We start from the raw sequence: 27022 nt of genomic DNA, 5'->3' as shown, positions 1-27022 counted from the left end.
GCCCATCTCTTGCACCCTTTTGCCTTGCTCATACTGTTTTGCATGAAAAACTCCATTTCATTCCTCTGTTGTCCACTCGTGGCACTTGAGAGCAATCCAGCTGTGTGGAAGGACCAGACACACTGCCAGTTCCACCAGGATTCAGCTGCTTTCTCCTGTTCAACGGGATGAACGCTGTTCTGGGAAAGAATCTCGCCCCACATGCGAGGGGACAATGACTGTAGCAGGAGGACCCACCATAGCAATCAGTGATGATAACAGAGCTGCAGGTTTGGGTGTCCTTCAGGGTTACCTTACTGAAGCGGTCCTGACACTACCATAGACCAACGTGCATCTTCCCCAAGCCACAGGCTGACTCCTTCGATTGCTGTCAGCGGTTCTCGCTCCCTCTTCAAGGCAGGCGGGCTGTAAACAGCACTGTAGCATCCAACCGGGAGCGCTGTCAGCCGGCTGATGGGATGGGATGGCCACAGCTATGCGGCCAGAAACCGGCAGGAGCTCAGACTTGCATGTACTTTCCAATCCAATTATCTATCCGAGAAAGCCAGCCTTCCCCAACGCAACTGAGATGGCCAAAATGTGAATTGCCAAGCTGAGCTCTCAGATCTAAAAATCTCCCGATAGTGGGAGGAGTCTCTGGATCCAAAGAAAGCAGGGTCTCGAGGGTTCAGGGTAATCTGGAGGGTGGTTCATGAAACTGGTCGATACTGAGAATTTTCTACTAAATAGAGGTGATACCTGGTGGGAAGTGCTGGCCAGATTTCAGAGCTGTCTGATCTGAATGAAAACCTTCACCCTGAATGGCAGTACAAATCTAAAAAGCCCTTCAAAGACCTCAAACTGATAGGATTTTATGAAAAACGAAATACAGGCCACAGAGTGAAAGAATTGGGTTTTAAGCCAAATTTCTTTCTCTGCAAGGAATTTAGCACAGAAAAGTCTCAGAGTGAAATATTTTGATGGAATAAAAAAAATTATTTCTTATGAGGAAGTTTCAAATAAGTGTAAATTACTACTACTCTGTTTTCAAATAAACAGTTCAAAATGGACAAACAGCTTTGTTTTGTTAGAGGTGCAATTCCTAGGGCTGTTCCCAGGTTGACATTTGTAAACTCAAATCGCCCTTTACACCTGCATCTACACACAGAATAATTGCAGGTAAGTCGTATTTCTTTGACTGGAAACTATCTACACAAAAGCAATGACCCATAAATTAAATGTCTAGGGAAGGAACACAAGGAATACTGAATACTGCTACGCTCCCTTAGTGATGACGGGTATTAGTGGCACATAATTTGGCCAGACACACTAGAAAAAAAAAATCCAAAACAAGCATACAAAACCGTGCAAAGCATCTCCATGGGTACATCTCTAGCCTTCTCCTGCCACTGGACTGAAGAGCTAAGCGTGTAATGAGAGAGCGTGCAAAGGAGAAAAAAAAAGCCAGTGGATTTCGGCACCTGGCTGTTTCACAGCAAAGTGGTTTGTGGGAAGCACATACCCAGGAATAACTCCCATTCCTGATGGTTGGCTGCACTACTGTTTGCAAAGAGACAAAACAGACCTTCGTTAAACTCAAGCGAGCCTTTCGTATCTCCTGAAAAAAAAAAAAAAAAATCACTAAAAATTCACAGGGGTGCCGATTGACTTTCAGCCACAGGTTTTGTTCGAAGCACTTCCCATCATACGTAGGAACTCACTCTGCAACGAAGCCCACCAGGCACCCTGGAGTATACTAAAGCTATGGCAATGCTTACCAATGTGGTATGGAAGCGCAGAGAACACAGGCCAGCCAGCACAGGAGGTAATTACAGATACTGGGATCTGATCAAAGCGCTGCAAGGTTTCTCAGTAAAAAGTACAGCAGAATCTTTAATGCCCGCAAGTGGTCAGGAGCTGGTTTTCCGTCTCATCTGATATGTCTAGTTTAGCTGTTTGGTATGATCACACCGCACGACTTTTAGTGCATTAATTTTCCCCAACACTTCTTTGAGCAAGCAAAATATTTCCTACCCTTTGCAGGAGAAAAAATGAGGTATGGAGGTACACGAGGAGTTTCTAGTAGAGCAAAGAACTGAACCTGCCTGTCTCCCAACCCACTTATCCCTACAGCACCTTTATCCATCTCCAAGGTGCCACCAGAACCCTTCAGGTTTTTAATCCATGGGCCACCTTTCTCCATCCCCAAGACACCACCAGCACCCATCAGGCCTTTAATCCAAGGGCTCTGGTTTCTATACATGAGATATGGACATGGGGAATTTTTCTTTTCCATAGCTCTGCATTTTTATCCTGTTTATATCTTCATTCTGCAGGGCCAGGCTGTGCTGTGGACGAGCCAACAGAATTGAAGGCCACGTTTCTACAAGACATTTTTCAGTGCCTTCCCATTGGTCTGCACATGTAGCTATGTGAATGAGCAAGGGTTGCAAAATGTATTTTGCCTGGGGCAGTGAAATAGCTGGGGCCAACCTTGTCATTCTGTTTCACTCACTCTTTTCCTACCCTATCTCTATCTTGGTTTTTCCTTTTCTTTCTGTCTTTGTTGTCTTGGTTACATGGGCAGATTCCTGATATGCTGCTAGTTTTCATTTTAATGATATGTTTCTGTAAAGCACAATATTTTACTTCAGTTGTGTGTGCCACTGGATAAATTCCTTTGACACATGTGACATTTGTATATCAACTAACAGATACTGCTTTATGACTGCGGGTATTTTGCATCGTATTCACAGATTGCATGCACCGAAATCTGATATACGGTCTGCATCTTTTGTATAAAAATACACACACAGAGAAAAAGACTGAAACTGCAGGAAAAATAAGGAAAGTTTCTCCAAAACCATCTTGTAATTACTTGCAGCGAGTCTTCCAACAACTGAGTAGATCTTGGTATCTTGAAGATAATCTAGTAGCTCCTCTCTTCGTGCTATCTAAAATACTTCACTGTAGCTTGACTGAGTAGCTGCACTGCACCAGGACAAAGAGCAGTACGGATCATGCATGGTAGGACTCAGCAAGCAGGAAAAAAAAAAAAAAAAAAGCCAGCTCCTGGGCTTTGTCCACTGGTACATGGAGTTTCATCTAATCCTACAAAGCTTATTCCAATTTGCCCATAAGCATTTTTTTTTTTTAAACATAAATCAAACTTCATGCTAACATAACAGACTATGCTGGAGTTGCAATACCAATACAGTATTTCCCTTGCTTCTTATTCAAAAACACCTGATTGATGACCCAAGATGGAAAACAAAGCTTCAAAAGGTCCATGAAGTCTTGGCAGGGACCAAGGAGTATCAAGTGAAAATACTGAGTGTCAACATGGCCTTGTGTGGCACCCAGAGGGGAAAACAGGCTGGTGTCCTGAGCTCAGATACCCTCAGGAGCCCGGGAGGAGGGCAGTGTGTGGAGCAGAGTCAGTGATCGCAGAAGTCAGAGCAAGGATGGGGCTGAACCAGCAGGAACTGAAGGTTTCCAGGAGCCTGGATCGACCGGTCCAAAACAACCACCCATGTTCAGGGAAGCCCCGTTTTGCTTTGCATTCTGCCTCTCTGGTGGAGACTTATTCAGCCAAGGAAGATCTCAGCCCAAGACTCTAGCTCTGCTCTGACACACAGACCCAATGCACTAACTACTGAAGGCAGAATATTCAGCACATTAGGAAAAAGGGAATAAAATGCAGCTTTCTCAAATTACATCAGCCAGTTCAGCTTCCCTCTTCTCATTCTTTACCCTATAAGGCTGTCCCCACTCTCTACCACACTCCATAAAGCACTAAAAGCTTTCTCACTCCTATTTTCCCCTATTAAAAGGAATCAGATCTTGGATTCTGCAATGTGACCTGCAAAGGCAAAGACAGAGCTGTGTCTGACTTTGCTTCTCCTGAAGCCAAAAGAAAAACCTAGAGCTTGTGAGTACAGGGAAGCAGCCGGCATTCTTAACCATTTAGGTCTTTTGGATATTTACCATTCAGATCTCAGCTACCCCATTTTTTCCTCCCCCCAAGAGACTGACTGGAAAACTAAACAGTTTATTATGATATCACAGATGACAGAGAAGCAAAAACTAATTAGTCAGGGAAGGAGATTATTTTTATTACAACTGTTTAAAAAACAATTTGGGTCCTTTTCCATATGCCTGAATAGACGATTAAAAAAAAAAATTCTCTTTTCAAAAGCATCAGCAGCCTTTCCTCTGTTGAACAATGCTGGAGACATTTGCCAGTGGGCAGGATCCTGTTCCCCTTGCAGGCCTCCTTCAGCACAGGGGCAATGCCATCTGAATTTACAACCCTGATTTTCTTTTTAAGTGAAGAAACAGGTAGAGGAACAAAACCAGAGATTTCAGACCTTCCTTAAGACCAACCATGACCAAATGACTCCCTCCCTTCTCCCTGTCTGCTCTGTCCATCCTATAGACAAGCCATAGTGGGCCACCTTTTCATAGCACCTTCCTTTCCACAATCTGGAAGTTATTTGCAAGAGGAATTCAAAGAGGAATCAACACCCAACTCAACCCACAAGGCTCTGCCCAACCTCCCTTCCCAGCTTCTCACCCATCTCCATTATTATGGCAAAGCCACAGTCTCCTGGCACATACAATATTTTGCCACACTCCTGGGCTGAGCATTCAGACAAACGTTGTCAGACTGGCATATAGGGGTTGAAATGGAGGCGGTGCCCATCATTAGCATGAGAAGGTCACTTCTAATACCTCTTCTTGCCTTGAGAAAACCACAGGTAGACGATTTCCAGCTTCCACTTCTCAAGCCTCTCTACTATTGCCTTACATGGCAAACTACAGAGCTACAGCCATGCAACAGGGATATTTTTAGTGAGAATGCACAGTGAGGAACATAAATACACTCTTTATTGTATTTGGGTTTATGTGGCCTCAACCATAAACATAACGCTCATTATCGTTCAAGACACAGCTTTCTTTCAATGAAAATGCTCTTCCTTCAGTACAAGCACCCAGCCTCACCGAAACAGAGCAACCACTAATCCCGTGCTGGGCTCGTGGTGAAATCACAGTCCAGTCACATTGCTCTGAAGAAAGATCTGCAGAGCATGAATACTATTTCTTAACAAAATTCAGCCACAGTCAGTTTTTCTCCAGCATGCACAGATACCCTGTGATCAACTACTTAATTAGAGGTGGTCTGAACACAAAAAAATCTGTTGGATGAAAACTGCATCAAGTCCTTCTGTGGCTGCATCTGTGGTTTGACTTCAGAAACATTCATTTGCTGATGAACAACAATTTGGAAGAAGGATTTTATCCTTTCCCACATCAGCTCTATCCGTCAAGGGTGAAACAGTTTTTTGCCAACCAAAACATTTTCTATCCTCAAAACAGGTGGTGCACCTTAGGATAAGGACTGCGCTCACACTCAATGCAACACTGCAAATCTCCGTAAGAATATGAAAATTTGAGTTAGAGGACCACGTTAGGTCTTACCTTCTTGAGCTTCCCACTCTTGGTGCCCACAAAAGCCAGGGAGTGGTTCTTGTAGACGTAGGCAATCACAGATGTCATTCTGTCTCCATCCTCTGTGAAAATGGGGAGCCCTCGCACCATGGATGATACTCCCAAGGGGGCATTCATATCCAGGCCACAGAAATTGTCATCAATTGTTAACAGCTATAAATAAAAAGAAAGAGGGTGTTAAAAAACAAAGCCACCAATTCTTTAGCCATTTGGGAAGTATCCATCCAAGCAGGGACACCATTGAATAATATGCTTATAATTTACGCAAGCTGACAAATCAATAACAAAGGCAGGACTGGAGAAATACAGAGGTGGAAAACATTTGTCCAAAGTTGCCTGATGAGTTACAGACAGAAGGAGAACTGGAAACTTGCTTCTCTTGAATGACAGCCCAGCAGGATACATTACGTTAAGCCTTTTTCCTACTGCTTTACCAGTCAGTTTTACCAGTCAAGACCTAGCAATCAAAGACAAAGTCTGCTGAAAATGTTTTAAACATACCTAGTTCTGTCAAAAAAAAGTATGCATGTCATTCCTGTGGGATCCAGAATGAGAATCACTAAGCTAAATCTGCACTGGCAAATAAAGTAGACCCTGGCCTGCCCTCTGGCCCTGAGACCCAATGGTAAGGTTCACATCTATGAAACCTAAATAACTACTTCCCTCCCACCTCCAAATCCTTTAGCATCACTCATGCTACATCTTGGAAATCATAGTCCCCAAGGCATATCCAGGCATTGTCAGGGAGCGAGCTGGTCAGCCCAGGCCAAATCTGCAGTAGGGACCGTGCTAAGGATTAAACGCTGTAGGTGGTGACTGCACACACTCCCCGTTCCTGGGGTTAGTTTAATCATACAGTCCTGGGTCCTTCTCTCACACTGTTTGGGCTGAGCACTTCATCCTCCTGGGTCTCCATTTCTTCCCCATGAAATGGAGATTATCCACATTTATCCATCTTACTGGGGTACTGTAACTCACTGAAGTTCTTTGGAGAGGAGGGAAGGTTTCACAGCTATTACGAGAGCTTTCCAGGGTTTGTTGGAGAGGATACCCATGAACTCCTAACAATCAGAGAAAAGGTCCTGTTCATTAACGCTGCTACCTAAGCTCTAACACCTATTGCATTTGAACTCAACAGGCTTGTCATCGCACAGATGCTCCACTGGGATCCTTGCATGTGGATGCATGTTATCTCTGAGGGTGTTTCCTTGAACTTCAGGGAGTTACAGAAGTGCAGCAGCAGAACAGTACGGACAACTCTTCTACCTTAAGGCATCATCTGGACAGTAGGTGAGGCTAATACAGGTTGCCAATATGAAGATTTCCGCAGAATAAGTGAAATAAAGATGAAGCTCCAAATATCACAGTACACAATTGCCAAAGCAGTTAGACTTTATTAACTTCACTGTGACCACTCACAGATTTGAAGATAAGCATCCGCTTAAAATGTTTTGCTGGACTAAAGCCTAGAAAGGCAATAATTAATTGTACAGGAAGGCTGCCTAGTTTTCATATATCAGTAATAAAGGACCACGACAATTTTCTTTGTCTGAGCTCACATCTTCCTGGAAGCATGGCTAGAATATGTGCTGCTCCTTGAGTTCACAAGCAGTAAAAGCATGATAGTTGATTCATTTTATCCTCACCCAGCAATTACAGGGAATAATTACAGATGATTTTACTGAATGGAAGAATAATGTGTCCTAAATGTATTTATAAACACATAAAACCTATGAGGAATTCAAACAGCCATTAGTAAGGAACAGCTAGCCTGAGCTCAGGCTAGCTAAGAGTCATTAGTGTTTGTGGACTGCCCTTTCAGAGCTAAAACACCAGCTCAAAGCAATTACAGATCAGATCAACAGCCTCCATGAGCAGCAGACAGGATGTTGCTAGTCTACAATGCCAGCACAAAGTCCAAGATAAATCTGCATCCCAGATTCAAAGGGCAAATTCATCTGAGGTGTAGTAACACCAAGCTGATGACCACACTTCAGAGAGGCAGGACACTCGTGCTGCCAGCATGACTTGCAAAAGCTGAGCTTTTCTGTGGATAATGAGAACACGCACAGCTTCATTACATAGGTCAGGATGGAAAAACTGCAGCTTGATTACTCAGGAAGTATAAACGTGTTTGAAGCAGTGATGCTACCGAGATCCTTCTGTGAGACAGGAGACATTGACTGTCAGAGATGAGCTAACAAGAGGAGTGGTGTGTTGGTCTGATGCAGTGCGACAAGTCTTCTGTTCACCAGTTCGCTACCTGACACATCGCCTGATGTGGGATCCATCTCACCTACCTTTAGCCATGTGAAATCTTACTAAGTAGCCTACAGTGGTCATTGAAACTACCTCCATAATCAATAGAGGAAAGGAGGTATGTCAGAGAACAAGCCAACCAATCAACCTCATATAGCACTGGATCACCTTCTGATAGAGCCAGCTGATTGCAAAAGGACTCCAGATGATTCACTTAGCCTAAGCATCTAACATTAAGATGTATCATGCTTTGAACAGAAGGCTGGACTACATGATCTTGTGAGGTCCCTTCCAACCTGAGTTACCCTATGGATGTAGGATCTGAGAAGAATCCAGGTGTTGAAGTCAGGCCCACTTTGACCGGAAACTCTTAAGCTCTCAAGTTAACACGATCTGTGTTTCAATGCTGTAATAAAACTGTGTATGGGTCTCACTCGAACTGACAGCCTGAGAGAAGAATCATTTCAGACTAAAAGCAAGAAATTCCCAAACCTTCTACAAATAGCAGAAAGAGGAGTAAGAGAAAGCCCTCCTTTGTCATGGTTTTAAAGGAAAACAAGAAATGGGAAACAGCTGTTTTCACCACCAAGAGGATGAAAAACCCAGTAGTGCCAGCAGATGTCTTACCAAGGTGCAGTATCTTACTTAGGGTGCGGGACTCCATCTCAAACAACAGGAAATAACATCAACAAGCAGTGAAACAATAGCAATCAAGCAGAGCTGGCACAGTCCAAGGCATCCTCCTTGGTGTGGCACAGCCTCCTACACACTCACCTCCCTGCAGCACGGCCAAAACCAACTACTCCAGCTGAAGCACCTGGAGACCAGAAAGGACCCATGCAATCATCTGGTCTGCCTTCCTGCGTGACCCAGGACCTCAAACCTCAGGCAGGAGCTGCCTGTGCCATTTCGCAGGGAGATACAAGCTACTTCTGTTTGCTCCCCAGGCAGGTCTGAGTCTGCATGGCTGTAAGGATATAGCACTAAGCCCTCTGTAACACACTCTATCAACAGCCAAGGCATGTTAGCTAGAGTAGATGATTGCTGTAGATGTACATCAGAGCTCACATAGCCAGAATAAGCTCTCATCCTCCTGCAAAACCCTAAGAGGATATAGACCCAGACATCCCAGCACCAAGCACAATAACCTGTGGCTGATCTACAGCACATCTCCAACCTGTTGAGACTTCATTAATCCAATTGCCACAGGTTAGCTCCTCCTCAATCAGGCTGGACCCAGCTCCAGCTGAACTCAGACCTACCCTTAATGGGGCTGATATCATGGTTTTCCCCCATACAGACACAAAACTAAATTTAAGCCCATTTATTTAATCCTGTTTCCCTGAGATTATTTACAGAAGAACATTTCCTTATAAGAAGGGCTTATAAGAAAGATGGGGACAGACTTTTTAGTAGGGCCTGTAGCGATAGGACAAGGGGTAATGGTTTTAAACTAAAAGAAGGTAGATTCAGACCAGATATAAGGAAGAATTTTTTTTTACAATCAGGGTGGTAGAACACTGGAGCAGGTTGCCCAGAGAGGTGGTAGATGCCCCATCCCTGGAAACATTCAAGGTCAGGTTGGACGGGGCTCTGAGCAACCTGATCTAGGCAAAGATGTCCCTGCTCATGACAGGGGGGGTTGGGACTAGATGACCCTTAAAGGTTCCTTGCAACCCAAACCATTCTATGATCCAAGCACCAGGGCAAGGTTGAAGAGTGAAATCAGCACTTTCTCTTACATGACACAGTTCAGATGAGATCTAGGACCATCACAGCACATGCTAGCCTCTGAGACACGCTAAGTGGTGTGTGAGGGCAGATAAGGTTGTGATGTTCACTCACATGCTGTTGCGTAGGTGCCGGAGAAGCAATCACAAAGTTGTGTTTTGCAATGTGGCCAACGAGAATAGGAGCAAGGCCAGCAAGCCACACACCACATGAAAACTATTTTCATTTAACACATTTGGGTTATTTCCTCTGGGGATCATCTGCAAAAAAATGCCAGCAAGCGAAACCCTACAAATAAACATCACCCGGCTTCTGTGCAGCTGTGGCTCTCAGCTGCACACAGGCCTTTGTAAAGACAGAAATACAGTCATCTTCTTCAGCAAAGAGAAACACGTAAGGAAGTTTGGATTTATGATGGAAGGGTCAGGAGTTGCAAGCACAGGTTTATTTTCAATTCCAGACACTCCTAGCAGCGATATAAAGTAGCCACGTTAAACTCTCTGGAGCTTCTCTGCTTGGCAATTTCACGTTAACAACTTTCCAGAATGAAAGCAGAGGTGAGGACATGAATTCACTCTGCTTGCAACACTGCTGCCACACCAGCTGGGATATCAGGGAGGGGCAAAGGGAAGATCTAAAGAGGCAGGAATAGGATCAGCAATTCTCACATCCTGAGCAGTTAAAATCTAACCCAGAAATTCACGGCACAGTCTGTAGGTAACTCAGAAGGGAAGGGGGACCTTGTGGTCGAGACGTCAGACTGGAGTCAATCAGTTCATCATCCCACGCTAGATTCCCACCTGCAAAAGAGGGAATTTACTGACCACCCCCGTGCCCCAGGGAAGCTGCTAAACACAGGTTTAGAAGGTGCTCTAAGTATCCGAAATATCTTCATGTGAGAATGATTGGCAGCTCCCAGGGCATAAATGCCCTCCCGAGTCCCACCAGCTGCCTCTCCATGTTGGGCTGATGGGCAGGGGGGAACCAGCTGGTGAGAGGCTGCGGTCTGCTCCTGCATCGGCAACCAGAGGGTTCATCTGCAGCAGTGACACCGTGGCCAAGTGTCACATTCACCAGTGAAATAGGAAGGATGTGCAAAAGAATGGGCCTGATTTACAGGAGGATTCTGGCAGGCATTTGCCTTCTCCAGGATTAAGCCTATCAAATAAATAATTAACACATCCAAGCCCTCCTGGAGAAGATGGTTTTACAAGGCTGGTGCTGGCTCAGTCCCCCAGGGATTCGCCGAGCCCCCAGAATCCCCAAACTCAGCAGGAGGGTTAGAGCTCCAATTACAACACCTCCTTCCCCGTCCTCATCTGATTCCCCAGCAGAAGTGAGCACTTTGGCGTTGCACGAACGGTTGAAGCACCAGATATTAGCAGGCTAGTGCAAACAGTGCTCATAATAAACTGCAGTTGTCCCTTAAACATCTGCTTTAGCTATTGAAACAGCCCCTGATAATCAAATACAACCTAATCCATACCTTGGAAAAAGCTTCGATAAAGGATTAGCCATCCCTCATTCCTCCTTGCTTTCATTCCGGTGAAATCTTCCTCCCCAATCAAAGCACCAGTGCCTTTTTCCAGATATCTCGGCAGGCTCCAAAGCAATTCCACAGACTCACTGGGGATAAAGGCTGTCCCGATGGCCAAGTCTCGCCTTTGATTTACAGCTAATGCCTAACAGCCCTGTCTTCGTACAGTGGCAGGTACTTGGCTTCTCACTCTTGTTATCTCAGGCTTGGCTACGCCAGACGATGAGGGAACACATACATTACGGCTGTCTGTGCTGCCAGCAGGGCCAGGGAGCCAACAGCAATAAGAAATCAACAGTAATATGCATTTGAGTCTTTGCAAGGAGACATCCAAGGTCTTTTCCATCACCTGACTGCAAGATCTTCTTTCCTTCCTGACTGCAAGGACTGAGGGAGGGTGAGGGTGAGCATGTATCCTACTCAATAGGATATTCAAAAATTGAGAGATGGAAGCCCTAGGAAAATCTGTCACCAGGATCTTCACGGTACCTGAAGAGGTACAAGCTAGAAATTTAGGGTCTAGATCACTTGGTACAGGAGTGAATCATAAATCCCCACCCAGCGGGGCTGCAAATGATGGAAACCATCTCCCTGCATACCACAGGTCTTTAAACTCCAACAGCAGCAGTATGGTACCCAAGGCTTGTGCTTCTGTTTGCCTGTGCATGTCCTGTTGATGTTATCAGCATGGGCTTCACTGCTTGGTGAGCTTCTGGTTAGATGCTGGTTTGCCCTACCCCTAGCATTAGTAACTTGCCTTCTTTAAGCTGGATTGGCTCTGCCTCAGACCTCTTGCTGTATCTCTGCTTCTGGCCATGCTGCCTCTGAGTCTCTCTTCTGACTCCTCTGAGACTAGTGGACTTTGGTTCATCTGACCTTCTCCCCATGATCTGTCCTGTGAACTTCAGCAGAACCATCACATTTCAGCCCGTTGGCTCTGTCTAGCTATGAGGTCCTAGTGCAGGATGGAGACAACCCCTCTGACTTTCACCTCATGCCACATCATTCACATAATTTGATGCCTGTTACTGCCCTCCCCATCACGTGCATTCCTGACAGTGGGTCAGGAAAAGGCTGTGGGTTTGCCCAGTGAGCATCAACAGCTGTAGACCTTTGTCATCTGCAATTCAAAGCCACGGGCAAATTTTTTGGACAAAAAGATGGGAACCCTGGGTCACCAGCCAAAGATAGCATAGATCACCAACCAACCCACTCTTCCCAACCCACTCTTCAGCCGTTAGCCTGCAGTCTAACAACATACACAAATATCCAGTACCGTTTCCCCAGGGTGCTCTGTGATATAATGGAAGCTGGATAAAGAGCCAGCATTTGGAAATACATTATAATTGCACACTGCTTTTCACTTGTGCAACCACAGCAATGGTTACCATGCAATTACATGTCACCATATACAAATGACAGTGCAGTTACAGTAACTTTACCAATTACAGGGAAATTGCACCCACTATGCTAAGAGGTTTTCATTCAAACATAATTCAGGAACGCAAGAACAGGGGGGAAAGTTACTCAAATTGACTAGAACTGGTACAGGCGTTTGGTTTTTAGGTCTGTAGTTTAAGCATCAGTTCAAGGACTGGTGTCAAGTTTCCAGAGTGCTGCAGAATCTTAATGTAGTACAGACTTTTTATGCCTGCATTTATGTTCCTGCTATACTGTGAGCGTAAGGCTTCCCAATGGTCTATACCATGTACCTCCACATCATAAAATTTGCAATTTCCTGAAGAGGAGGCTGCCTTTCTTACAGAGACAAACAGGTTTCTTTAGTCTTCAGGCCTTTTGCTCAGCAGACCTGGCTGATTATTAGTAAGAAGTAACTGCTGCTACAAATTTATCATCCTCTAAGTCCTGACTTTCTGAATGATTAGTGTGCCATAAGGTATGTACAATGTACATTGATTAGTGAACCCCTAAAAATGTTCTAGACCCCAATATTGCAAAATTTAAGCAATACTGGCAGTAAGTTTGCTTTTCTTATTTCTAGCTGCAGACCCTGGAGATGCAGACCACAGCTTTCAGGGTCTGCTGACCCGGTGTCACAGACACAGAGCTAGTGAGCAGCAACTGCAAATGCTTTTCGGCCCATGGCTTGTTCTCAAAATCTTGTTCCCACTTTTGCTATTCACGTTGCCTTACTACTGGCATGGGACTGGTCAGCATCAGCATTTCTGCTCTGGAAGCAGCACCAGGCTATTAGAGAGAAACAGTTCATACCCCCATGAAGGAAAGTCCAAGACTGACTATCCAGAAAAGCATGTCATAGATATTAAGTGTGCAATACTGTCCTCAGCAAAACAACATACTTGCTTCTTGGTCACTTGCATAGAAGACACTCCTACTATTACAAATGAAGATGCAATTAAGGATCCAGCCTGAAACACCAGGAGGTTAATGAATCCACATTATTGGCAGATGGTGTACTGATACCAGCTTCACCATATCCCTCAGCTCCTATGTCAGCTTCACCTCCAAGCGTCTGCCAGGAGAAACAGTTGCACTATGTCATGATAAAGAAGACAAGGTGTAGAACAGACTCAGATACCTGGGAATCGTCGGTCTCTTCTCCCAGGTAACAAGGGATAGGACAAGAGGAAATGGCCTCAAGTTGCCCCAGGGGAGGTTTAGACTGGATATTAGGAAATTTTACTTCACTGAAAGGGTTGTCCAGCATTGGAACAGGCTGCCCAGGGAAGGGGTTGAGTCCCCATCCCTGGAGGTATTTAAAGGACGTTTGGATGAGGTGCTTAGGGACATGTTGTAGTGGTGGTCTTGGCAGTGTTAGGTTTACAGTTGGACTCGATGATCTTAAAGGTCTTTTCCAACCTATACGATTCTGTGTTTCTGTGAATATTTTCCAGTGGGATATTTACACTCTCTGTGTTTGGATATTGTAACTTAAGTGATATTTCAAGTGCCTTAGTTAGAGCCTAAGGGCCTGATATAGGAAGGGAAGAGGGACAGTACCTCTAGCAGCGATGAAGTGTCAGACTGAGATAGTACAAACACTCTTATTTATGGAGGCCTTCACATCCCACATCCCAAACACTGCCACTGTGTCAGCCAAAGCTCCCTTTTGCATAAGTCATTTCCACCTCCTCAAACAAATTCTGACGTTTCATTTCCAAATCTCAGTATTAGCATACAAAGCCATGTAGCTGGGGTGAAAATCAGATCCCCGAGGTATGTGGTCACTGAGGTTCATCCCCTCACAGGTGGCAACTGCACCTACAAACAAGAAGGATGGATGGGACCTGAAGAGCAGCAAATGTGACTGTAAAAGGAAGCTGAGTTCTTCTACAGTCCCATAAACTTCCCTCTGGTGGCTCAGAGGCTGGAGGATCATAGGGATGAGGCACTGAAGGATAAACAGAGGAATATGATCGCTGTGGCTCTCAGCTCAGTGCTTTCCATGAGCTTTAAAAAATTCACTTAAAATTTTTCACAGCCCCAAAAAAAAAAAGATTATTGAGTGTGGAGACTCTGCCTTTGAAAACGCTATGGTCTATTGGGTAAATAAGCATTTAGGGATTTTTCAAAAGTGAAGTATTGATCGAATAAGCTGCTAGAGCAATTCTGTAAAAACATACTCCAGCAGCAAAGCTGTGTTACGCACCTGAAACACAGTAGCACTGACTTCCCCTGGTGCTGCTGTAGCTGAGATGGGGAGTAAGAGTCCCAGAGAGAGAAAATCTTGGGTGAAAGCGGTTTTCTGTGTAGGCAGAAAGACACCTCCGAGAGAAGAAGTGCTCGCCAGCTGCTGCATTTTATCCTAAGGGATGTCGCATTTCCATGATCAGCCAAAGGTTGTCTACGTAACAAAGTCCTGGAAACAACAACTGCAGTGATGAAAGAGGTGTAAGAAGAGACTGGAGCTCTCTCCCCTGTCAGCTGTGCCCTGTAATCCTGAGCATCCTTGCCGTAACACGGCTTTCTCTCATTCACGTCCATCTGATAGAAACACCTAACAAAGAGACATTGCCTTCCCCAAGTTACAAACTCTCATGTCCATCTTCACCAGATGGACACAACAGCCACGCTGCAGGGCTTTTCTAAGGTCTCCACAACAATATCATTGCTGTCTGTTGCATGCGACGTTGAAGGGTGTAGGAGCGTTCTCTTGCTGACCTGTCCTCCCTTTCACAGACAACGTGCCTGGCCCATTATCTCCCAATATTTGCTGGCAGCAGAATGGTTAAACCCGCATTTCTGGAGCATTTCTGGCAGCTGCCAGGCACCCCTCATTCCTATTCCAGTGACGCACACCAGCACCTTGCCGGATAGAGTCCAGCTGCCTCCCCTACGCCAGCACCACCAGAGATTCTCCACTGAATCACAATTACTATAATTATTATTTTGTTACCCAGACAAAATTATCATTTGGGCTGCAAAGTGCCACGCGTACCAACAGCGCTATATAAATTAAAAAAACAACGCTGCTTTGCATGCAAACACCACCTTCGCCTGGAGATCCCAGAGTCGCTTAAAAGCATTAATTAAGCCTCACCGCGGTCCTGCGAAGGTAAGCTAAGCGTTGTAATGAACAACATGTATGTGCTGTTGGTCTTCAGCGCAGGGAAACTGAGAGAGCTCGGCTGGGTACGAGAGGCCCCGGCTTGCTCACCAAATAACGGAGAGTAGTGCCAAGCTCCAGGCCTGCGCATCTGTATCAGGGAGAACGGAGCCGTGTCTGGTCCTATCATCTCACAGAAAATGAATTTAAAGAAGCTTGGTTATCAGTTTAAACAACGAACTAAAGCACTCGAGCCCTGAAAAGGAAAAATCTCCCACTCGCTGCCTCTATCTGCGCAGATCTCGGTACTTGAGGAATTCAGAGCACTTGTGTCAGCCGAGTGTAAATTCACTCAAGCCATTAAGCCCAAATTCCTCCGGCATCTGAAAGCGGGACTGGGCAAGCGGGAGGCTGCAGCCGGCCCTCGGAAGCAGGGACACCATTACAATTACAGCCCTGTGTTTCTTGGCGCAGGATCCTGACCAATAGCCCCAACCCATTGGTAAGTGCTGGGTCATTCCCTCATTAGGAGGAGAACATTTTTATTATTCCCTTCTGCACGCTCCCTCACTCTGCATCTCCCACTCTCTCTGTGCGTCTAAATACACGCCTGGCTCATATTGCTTGTTTACAGGATAAATCAGCTGAACAAATCCTATTATATTTTGGAACATTGACAACGACGGGGTAATGACATTGAGACAGGGAAAATACGATGTTGTTCCTACTGATCTAATGTCACCCACATGCTCTATCAGCTATGCCAGCTCCAATACTGCATGGAGGAAGCAGAGGTCTCTGTCTTTCTGCGGCGCTACCGTTTAGTTGCATGCATATCTGGGTGTTTTGCCTTTCCTGCGTTTCAAGTATTTCTTTAAATATTTTAAATATTATTAGAATCTGCACCATAAAGCAGAAAACATTGGAGCTGCAATGTTTACTAGCTCCTAAATTGAAGCAACTGGGTGCTGGTGGCACAGGGAAGATGTTAGGTCCTACGCATCGTGTAGTTATCTGCAGGAGAAAGATGCAACAAAGGTCTGCATTTCAGCCAGCCACATTCATCCACTTACTGACGTTTATCTGTGCAACAAAGCAGAGCTGAAGAGAAGGATAGTTCAGAGGCAGATGTGTGCAGGACACCTAGGTCCTCAGCTCCATCCTGAACTTGGACATATCTACCCAGCCAGATCCACGCTGGCTCTGCAAACACTGCATTTTGTCCCCAAGCTGTTGTCTTGTTACCCAAAGACTGGGCCAGTGTTAATAAAATGCCTCTCAAGCAAACTTACAGCAAAAACCATATCCCACACTAGAACAGTCATGCAGATCCCAGGCTGGGAGTGTCTGGAGCAGAAATACGGTCAGATGAGATTTGGACATCTCTGTAGGTACAACAGCCTTTCTCGTCTCCATCTTCACACCGGCCAGTCTTCAGGATGGATACTTCCAACATCTGTATTATCCTACCTGGTATAATGGGGAACCATGTTTCCATGCAATTTGCATAAATAGAGAAACATGCTTATTTCAGGGGAAAAAAAAAATAAATCTTATGTTACGTGTATGCTGGAATATAAAATAAACAGACACGCACATCAGATCATTCCCAGAGGCTAAACATCTTTGCTGATTCTCCAGCTACTAAGACAGACCCTGCACTGTTTTTCACCCTGACAGCTACGCTTGCATCAGGCAAGGGAGAAACGGTCTGTGCAGGATTTGGCCCAGAAAGCAATGCCGCATCCAGCATACCCGCGACCCCCTCCTCAACAGAACGGGTATTGTACAAACTCCCGCGCTCAGCGGCCCCCAGTCCGGAGGTGCTTTAAATAGCTTCGGGTTCACGAAGGGAGCTGCAGTCACTTTGCTTCTGGCTCTTCCAGGATGGCTGGGTTTTGCTTGCTGCTTTTAAAAAAACCCCGACTCTTGCACAAGCATTCCCATTGGCCTGCAAGGCGACCTCCTGGCGAGGCAATACGAGGTCAGCTTTGCGAAGCGGCTGATCTCCCGGCGTAGAAGAGAATGCGAGATCATATGGAGCCCTCCAAAAATGCAAGGCTGAGCCACGGGCGACCGCAGGGTTTGACCACAGAAGAAAACAGCCTGGGTCACTGGCAGGGGAAGCAGCAAAGATCAGTTCCCAGAAACAAATCTAATTGTCCATGTCGCAAGAAGTGCAGGCAAATGGCACAAGCAGTGATGGAGAAGCTGGCACCTCGCTCACCTGCAGAAGCAGCTACTGGGGGACCACCAGGACCCGAGAGATGCTGAGCTGCTCAGGCAGAGCCAACGTGGTCCAGAGATGGGACTGATGGTGGGGGAGGGAGCTGTGCCTTAAATATCTCAGACACAACAGCAACTCGGCAGCCTTGGGCCCTGCTCCGTCCTCAATGAACGTTTTGTGTGAGCGGGGTCAACCAGACGCAAGGAGCCAGGAGAGAACAGCACTGTGCATGGGTTTGGCACCCGGCCACTTAAAGGCATAGGGTTTCCTCTTGCTTTATGCTTGCGAAGTAAATAAATGGGTTTGAGGAGGTTGTTTCCAAAGCATGCTTTTTTTTTTTTTTCCCCAGGACAAACAATGAGGATTCTGGAAGGAGAGGTTGCAGGGTGGGGGTGTGATAAGAAGGTAATTAATTACCGCCAGCATTATTTCTGCATGCACACTGATCTGGAAGTATCCTTTCAAGGACAGGTGTTTAATACTGAGGAACATACTTAATACCTCAAATGCAATCATCCTCTCTGTGCAATTAGGCCCTGGTTTACATCCCTTAAGTGCAAGCTTCAGTTGATGTAGGTGCTTAAGAGTTTTTGTTTTTCTCTCCCCCAGGGCCTCCAAAGCCACTTTTTTCCTGCCTGGAGTGCAGAGCACTTTACAGAGGCAGGGAAGTGTCCTTATCCCTGCTGGCTGAAAGCAGAGAGGTAGCCCATGGGAGGAAGGACCACCAAGGAAAAAGTGAAGATGAACCCACGTGGTGCCTGAGAAGCCCCTGCAAATGAGCTCTCACCAGGGTAGCATATGCATGCCCACCTGAATAAGCAGTGGGCTTTTGAGGACTGGGATGTTGCCAGCAGCTATACCCAGGCTGAACTAATTGCTCATGCAGATGCTGGAGAAGTCCTGTAGTGCTCACCCAGCACTGCTCAGCCATAGGCACGTACGTCAATGGAAAAGCCAGGAGGGTCTCGTTCCTGCAACTCCGTTAGACCCCAACCGTCACGTCCCTAGCATGAACACTAGGGATGTTAATCAATGAATTAGTGCTAATTAGTTAATGAGCCTGCTGGTCACCTCACAGAGGAAGAGGTGGGGAGACTTTCCTAATTCCAGTTACAGAGAGGCCAGGACCTTGCTCAGCGTGGTGAAGATTTGAACTCAGCTGAACTCCATTAGTCGGAGGAGCACGGCCCCAGACATCTCTGGTCACTTCCACCACTGACAATAATCACGAGAAATACCAGCCACATCGCTGGAGAGAGCTCCCTGCTCTGCTTTCGCCTGAGCTGCCTCATGTAGCAAGATAATATGACATTTGTCTCTGATGAAGTGTCTTTCATCCCGGAGCACAGCCAGCTTTGCAGGGGAGATGATGGTCAGGCCTGCTGGAGATGGAGAAATGAGGAATGGGAAGATGCATGAGGGAGATTTACAAATCACAGAGCTCAGCTGCAGAAACCGTCAGCCAGCACCCTACCCCTTGTCCATATTGCCTCCCCAGCTAAGCCCTCCATCCACTCCAGCTCCCAGCATCAGCAAGAGGACACTTGTCACCTCTTATCAAAGTTGCTGGGCTCAGCAAGTCCCTCCAACAACACGCTCCGCACACATGCACACACACTCCCATCCAACACAAATTGATGTGACCAATTATACAAATACAGATCTGGCAGTAATAAGCCTGTTTGCTCCATCTCTGAGTCTCCAGTGAGCATTCCCAAGACACATTACCATATTTCTGAAGCTACTGCCTTTGCACAGACTGCACTGTGTCATTTTTTTGATTCCTGCCCTTGCTTGCATCTTCAGAGGAAGAAGAGGAAAGCACTGTTAAAAGTTGACCAAGAACTGACCTCAACTGACCATGAGCCCTTTGGATCAGAAACATGAGTCTGTATAATTCGGGCTAAAGACATGTACACAAAACTCTTGTGCATGGTCTGTCCAGTAGAGATGAACAAGAAGACCTATTGTGCAAGCACGAGTGACACTGACCCCCTGCAGAGGTTTACTTAGGATAGCCCTACTAGCAAGCAGTGACGCTACCGGGTCTAATGAAACCGATAGCTCGTTCCTGTGACTGTGAGTCATTCCCCTGGGAAAGCAGCAGGCTCACTCACCGGCCAGCCGAGCTGGGAAAAACGGGCAGGGGCTGTGTGTGCAAAATGTCAAAGCATCAGTATCGCATGGACCTCCTTCCACGCATTCCTCTTCCCAAGGGCTAAGCAGAAGTTAACACTCCTTTTCACCCCAACTTTTCCCTTTTAAGGGAAAATGATGGGGGAAATGACAGATAGAGATGACAATTCCTGCTTTTTAGTTTGTAAAGAGATTTTTTTCTTTGAAATACCCCTTCTTTCCAGCAGCTCCAGCCCACGTCCTTTTTTCTAAAAGACCCTGTTTTTCTGTCTACTATGCTAGAGAGGAACACAATAGCAAGGATGATGTTCCCTCTTCCTGCAACAGTTGGGAACATCAGGCCCAGCACTAAGATCCAGGAGTCCCTGAGCTGCAACTGTGCTGCAAGTTATGTTTTACTGTGCCTTAGCCAACCCTCCTGTAAAACAGGGGTAATGCTGCGTCCCATCTTGGTGTCTCAGCGGTGCTCTGTCAGACCTGTGTCCTGTTAACACCAGCGGTGACAAATGCAAGCCCTGGGAGGAAGAGGAAAATCATGAAATAGGCTTTTTATAGGAAAATCGTGGTCATCCCACCACCAACAGTGGCCTTGACAGGAGTCAAACTGACTGTCCCATACCATACAAAAAGCCCTTCTACCACGTGAGCTAGAAATGTCCCTTCCTAACCTGGTGGCATGGAGCAGAAGAGAGCCCATGGATCAAGGACCCCATGGACCAAGCAGCATTCATCCTGGAGTGAGGTGCTCATGCAGCCAAAGCAAAACGCCTGTGCACCCAACTGGCACCCAGACGTGCCTGACAGCCATCCATGGAAGGACTAATCAGCAATATGCCCTCCACAGACTCCTCCTGCATTCAGCTAAACCCCATTAGTACAGCAGTGCTTGCTTGGTGGGTGTCAAGCATCTAGGATGGGCAGGGGGGATGCAGGGAAAGTAGGAGGGAGCAGGAGAGCAGAGTCCACTTGAGGAACAGATGTCTGGAGAAGATGCAGGACTCTCAGGGATCTAGGCACCGGTATCTGCAAAGATGTTTTGGGGAGTTACTGACTTAGGTGTGTCTTGAAGCATCAGAAGCACAGGAAGCCTTTATAGCCAAGCCACTCGTCAATGACTCGAGTCCCAAACACCCACTTCGCCTGCCCTCTGTTAGCAAAGTGTTGGAAAAATATTGCCCAGCTCTTTACACAAGGCCTTTTGTTGGCTGGTCAGCTTTGAAAACATTTCTTTTCTCCCCCAAGTGACAGCACTACCATGAAAAACAGGAAGAGATTGAATACAGTAATTTAAACAGTCAAACTCCATTTCCTGCCAAAAGGAAAAGAAAATACCAGCAAAAGGCAGAAGCCAGGCAATAGTTGGGGACAGACACTTTGATTATCTTGGACAGATATTTGCGCCGTGTATCCGGTAAAAGCTGCAGCGATGGAGGTGACACCTTTTCATTTCAGGGACTGGAGTCTGTTAGGCTGCAGAGCGGCAGGCCATGCTGTGAGGCAGATCAGGCTGATGAGGACACCAGGATCTCCCAGGGTAGCAGCCCTGGGTTGCAACCAGCTCCTAAGCTGACAGCCGGGATCCTGTGCCAACCACACACCGTGTTTGGGACTTCCTTGCAAGCCAAGACTCCAGCAAGGATCCCCATTCCTCTCGTATCTCCCCAGCAGACCCTGGCACCCTCATGCTGCTTTGGGGTCAGTCTCCAATACCTTCCTCTTCTTCATCCACGCTTGCATGTCCCACACAGCAGTTCAATTGCCTGCTCCCCAGGGCAGAGGGGAAGGCTCCCCTGCCTCCACTACTGAGCATCCCAGTAGTGCAATTGTCACCGGGCTTCAAAATGCCCCTATTGTTAATCCTGTTCCATATTACTGAAAATACTGAAAATCAACAAATCCCCTGATGATCGAGTCCCGTACCAAAATGGCCCGTCCTTCTCCCAAACTGCCTTTCTGGGGGAAAAAAAACAAAACAAAACAAAACAAAACCAAAAACCACACACACCAAAAAAACCCCAAATCCAGCATTTCCCAACTATATCACCAGTGAATTACAAAGTTTACGAAGCGTATTTAAACCATGGCCTTCTTTATCCAACATGAAGACTGTTTTCTGTTTTAAGAAGCCTTTTGTTTCCTCCAGAATAGCCCTTCCTTCTGCCAACACCCAGCCTTGCTCCCTATGCTCCATGCAGTGATGCACCACACTGCACCACAGAAGTGCTCATGCTTTGGTGGCATGCAGTGCTCTTGCTAGATAGCCAAAGGGGATGAAGGTGCTCTCTGTGGCTATGTAAGTAGGAATGGCTTCAATAACAAGAAAGGAGATTTAGATTAGACATGAGGAAAAGCTTCCTAGCAGCAAAGACAGATCACGTAGGGAGAGAGAGGAATCTCCATTGCTAGAGGTTAAGAACAGGTGAGACAAACATCTGTCAGAAATGTTATAAGTAGGCAGAAGGGCAAATCAGATGACCTTATAAGACTCTTTTTTTTCCCAGCCTCATTTTTCTCTGATTTTATGAATTTCTAAGCATTTGGGGTCAAGTGTACTATTTAAATATAAGCAATTATCCTGGATTTGCAGAGAGGAAAACCAGAGAAGTATTACCTGGAACTGTTCATCACCTGAGTGAACATCGCCAATTTGCAAATCAACTGCCCAGACATAAAAATCCATCATTTTTTCCTGATTTATGCTGAAGAAATAGGAGGACAGCTGTAACACAGGGACAGGGGAGGAATGAACATTGAGGATCTTCCATTCATCTCTGGTCTTTTATATTTCCCATTCTGGAAATTCTTCTATCACGCTGCTAACATCCGCAACATGCACACGCGGTTGGCACGAGAGAAGCACAAGCTCATTACACAAGTGTGTCTCAGTCCTTTGCCTTCACATTGGGTTTGCAAACCAGACCAGGGCAAGTCTCCAGGACATCCAACCCTGCAGGACATCTGGAGACCTAATGCCTCCCACTGCAAGGCTGTGAGACCCAGTGTGTCCAGCCCAGCTTGCTGCCAGGTCCTACCTGATCTCAACTTTTCAAGCTCCAGCTGCACCAGCAAAGCTGCCTGACCAGAGAAGCTGCAGAACCTGCACTGTACGGCTCCAGCCAAGTGCACCGTTCCCCCACCTCCCTGTAATTATTTGTGTGCATATTGCAGGTTAGGAAAGCTGTGCTGGGAATGGTCCCCAAGAGACTTCTCTTGCCCTGAAGTGGCCTTGAGCAAGCATTACACCAAGGCAGGAATAGAAGCATCCTAACAAGTGGATTCCCTTTGAGTCAGTTGTTGCCCTATTACAAAAATATTTGTTACCAAAAGCCAGACCTGACCACACACCAAGATGCAAGGACAGTGTGGTGAGCCCAGCTCCATAATCTATGGTCCTACAGTCAATACCACAAAGAAGGGCTGGAATATGTCTTCTAACAGTGTTTCTCTGCGATGCTCGGTGAGGGTTTCCCACAGCTCATTTTTACCCATCTGCTCAATGCCAGGCACATCATCTGTATCTGTTCACATGCAGGATTTCAGCTGCTGAAGGCAGGGCAGCAGAGCTCAAGTTCAGCTCCAGCCTTGACCGCAGGCAGGTTAAGCTTCTATTTGCACCAGCAGAGAAATATTTGACATCCACACAAAACCAGGGAAAGTCTCACTGATGGCTTTGTAATTGGTTTTAGAGCCGCTTCAAATACATGTGCTAAGAGGCAGAGCAGCAGTGCTGGTGGATGGCTGGCAAGCAGGACATCAGCAAAGCAGATGAGGCCCTCACAGACATATATCCAGGCTCCAAAATACTTCACCAACCATCAAATATTTTCCAAGCTTAGCGCTGGACTCTGCAACCCTTACAGCAGCCAAGTCACTAATACCTCTTCCCTCGGGCAGCACAGCTGATCTCAGACAGGGCTTGCCAGCAGCTCTAAGTAGACTCATTTAAGGAGAGGACAGCCCACTTAGTTACACTTTTCAGACTCCTGTTTTTTCTTCAAGGATCTCCAGGCTCTTTCTCCAGCTGGGAAGCATTATAGCATCCCTGATTCACAGTGAAGAAATGCAGTCACAAATATTCTCTAACAGTTTTTCCCACTGTGTCACCCAGTCCCTGGCTCCTTGTCCTCTCCCCAACTTCTGCAGGCCTGTCCCTCCAAAATTGGTCTGATCTATCAATCTTCTTGGTCCGGGACTCAACCCAAGGGACACAAGAAAGCTGTTGGCCTTTTTGCTCCTGTTTAAAGCCATGGAAGCCAGGTGACTGATAGGTTTCAAACGTCCTGATTTGAGAGGTCCAGTATTGCAAACATTAGCATGGAGCACGAGCAGAGCAGATTTGCAAATGCATGGAGAGGCTTAATAGCCCAGGAAAGAAACTCCAGTGGGAAGCTCCCAGCTTAAATCTAAAGGCAGCTCTTTGAATGTGCAGAAGCCTTGAAGTTAAACAAAAAAATCAAAGCCAGATTTGGGCACAGCCTTTCTCCCTGTGCAATACTCCGTAGGGAGCTTTGCAGGTCTAGGCAGAAGAGATCCCAACTAAAATGAAGGACTTGTCCCACCGCACGTTCAGTGTGGGAGTATGAGAGCAGTGCAAGGTCAAGCAATGATGCTGAGGGCGCTGGTGTAAAGGGGAATTAGGGCAGAGTAAGGCAGGATCAGACCACCTGAAACGAAATTTCCATCTGCGTTCCTCTTGGTCTGTCCTTGTCCTGCAAAGGAACAACAGCAGGGATCCCCCAGCAAAGGAGACTTGAGTACAAAGGAAAGCCAGAGCTATCCCATATCCTGAGCCCTGACTGCCTTGAGATTATGGGGCAGGAAAGTATGCTGGTGTTTCTCCATATTCCCTTTGCTCAGACTTGAACTGGCCTCTCACTTGAAAGAGCTAATTAAGAAAGGAAATCAAAGCCCAGAGAAGCAGCTATTACAGCAGCCTGGCTGCAGTGCCGGCTGTAATGCTGATTTCTGTGCATGGTATCAAAGCCAGCCCTATGTTGGCAGGGCTGATGCAGATTTCTGCAATGAGACTTTAGTGAACCAACAGAAAAAACTAAGACAATTTCTTAAGACCATTTGTAGGTCAGGTAGACCAGCCTCTCCCCAGTCCTGCCCTTAAATTTTGCAGCATTTAATCCTTGATCTGCAGCCAGGCCTTAATTCTTCAGTGCAGAAGCAACGTGGAGCTGGCTGGAAACCGGAAGACGAGGGACTTTGATGGTTAATGACCAGTGCTTCTCAGTCCTAGAAGAAACAAAGCCCTGGCTTCACAAAGCTCCCTGAACAAATCCTGCTCCAACTCCAGCCCAGGGAACTAAATTACACCAGCAGACACAGAAACCAGGGCAAGCTGTTGACATTATCTAGGTCCTGTTTTGGTTTAGGTTTGAGACAAGACTACACAAGGAAATGTGATTTCACCCCTAACGAATTGCACAGTGAAGTGACTACAACAGGCAAATTCCTCCTAAAGATTTCAAGGCCTCTTGGCTTAGTTCATCAGCATAGTATGCCTGGGGAGGTCAGAAAGTGATACCCTCCTCAGCTCATCCATGAGCAAACTGAGGCATGAACTGGTTAAATTAGGTAGTGTGGTGAGCTGGAGGCAGAGCCAGGACTGGGATGAGGCAGTCTCAGTTCCTTGGTCCCTGTCCTAATCGTTGAGCCAAGCTCTAAGATCTGTGAGCACATGAGGAGGTTAAGGTTGGGTGCTTAGGGGCTTCACTTACCGCACTGCTACAGGGAATGTCCTTGACTTTGAGCCAGGCCAGATCTAACGTCCCCTCTCCCCTGTAGCAGGACTGCAGTCTGTCCTTGATGCGATCGTTGATCTTTTTCAGAACAAAGATGCAAAGAGCGGACTCATCCAAGGACTTCATCTTCCTTTTCTGCCCCTTGGAGAAGACTGTGAAGAGGATATCATCCTCAGGGCCAACACCCAAAGACCTCGCTAAGATGGCTCCAGCCTTAGACAAGTAGGCTGCCTGGAGCAACCGGTACTCCACCCCGTTCTTCTCACAGCCAATGGGCACCTCAACATAGGAGTTAAAGGCTGTGTCCTCCTTACAAAGCCGGACCAGCTTGGAGGTATAAACCTGCTCCTTCGTGGTGGAGCCAGGTGGGGAGATCATCTCAGGCTGCAGAGTCAGGAAATAGACAAAGTTACCACTGCTGAAGCCATAGATGTAGTAGATATCAAAGTCAGGGATGATGGTAAAGGTGTCTGAGGGGATCTTGATCATAGAGGCTACAAACTCATCATGAAAGACATATGCAAACATCCCATCCGCCTCAGAGTTCTTGGTGAGCTTTCTGCTGGAAATGGTGGGGAAATACTCAGGTTTGCCATCCACGGCAGTGGCAATGAACAACTTGTCATCCATGTTGCTGTAAGAAACAATGACTCCAAAAACAGAGCCACTCTCGTTCACCCCAGAGAGATAATGCTCCTTCTTGTGGAAGGGCTCTCCCAGCTTGAAGAGGTCATCCAGCCTCAAAAGCTTGCAGATGCCCTGGTAAAGACTCCCACAGGCTATCAATCGATTTTCCTTGTAGTCTATAAGGAGCATTTTGTTTATGTTGTTAGTGGGCGTCAAGGGTTCATTGCAGGTTTGGACTATCCTGGGAGGATAACACTTGGGATTATCTTCATCAGGACCAGTCTGGTGGGTCACCAGGACCTTCAGGTCACTGGAGAGTTTGTAGATCCTGTTGACAGCTCCCAAGTAAATGTGCCCAGTTCTTTCGTCAACCACCAAGTGGTTGAAGTTTCCCTCTGCTTGGTCGCCAGTGAAAGTGATGAAGGGCCTCTTTGGATGGAGTGGCTGCTGCCTACCAAGAGGTGACACTGTGGTGGATAGCAGGAGGTAAGAAACCAGGCAAGTCCATTTCCACATGGCTGATGACATGATTAGAAAGGTTTGTATTCCCAAGGGAACGAGGATTAAAAGCTGTAAGAGTCTTCAAAACACCAATTCCCTGGCAGATTTTGTCCTACAAGCAAAAAGAAAAGAAAACAAAAGTACATTACTATGGAGTAATCCTTCCTCCTCCCTCCTTCACAACCATGCCATCATCAGAGCATATTTAATTGCTAATCCTCCCTTTCTCGTCTCCG

General features: G+C 46.4%; 1 protein-coding gene across 4 annotated transcripts in view; it reads right to left on the bottom strand.

Moving 5' to 3' along the window:
* PLXNA4 (plexin A4) overlaps positions 1–26813 on the bottom strand; it is a 434060-nt gene extending 407247 nt beyond the window's left edge. For 3 of the 4 annotated variants that reach the window (XM_075491511.1, XM_075491510.1, XM_075491508.1), the window contains exons 1-2: positions 25635–26813; positions 5461–5643 (exon numbers count right to left, since the gene is read on the bottom strand). In XM_075491511.1, coding sequence (XP_075347626.1) covers positions 5461–5643; positions 25635–26813 — 1362 coding nt within the window. Of the gene's footprint in view, positions 1–5445; positions 5644–25634 lie in introns of all 4 variants that reach the window. The other variant, XM_075491509.1, reaches the window with a different exon arrangement.
* Between the last annotated feature and the right edge of the window lie 209 nt (positions 26814–27022).

Source organism: Mycteria americana, chromosome 1 (genome assembly GCF_035582795.1).
Source record: "Mycteria americana isolate JAX WOST 10 ecotype Jacksonville Zoo and Gardens chromosome 1, USCA_MyAme_1.0, whole genome shotgun sequence".
In the NCBI taxonomy this organism is placed as follows: Eukaryota; Metazoa; Chordata; class Aves; order Ciconiiformes; family Ciconiidae; genus Mycteria; species Mycteria americana.
Note: the sequence above shows the minus strand (reverse complement) of the source record. Positions and strands in the feature narration are given on the sequence as shown.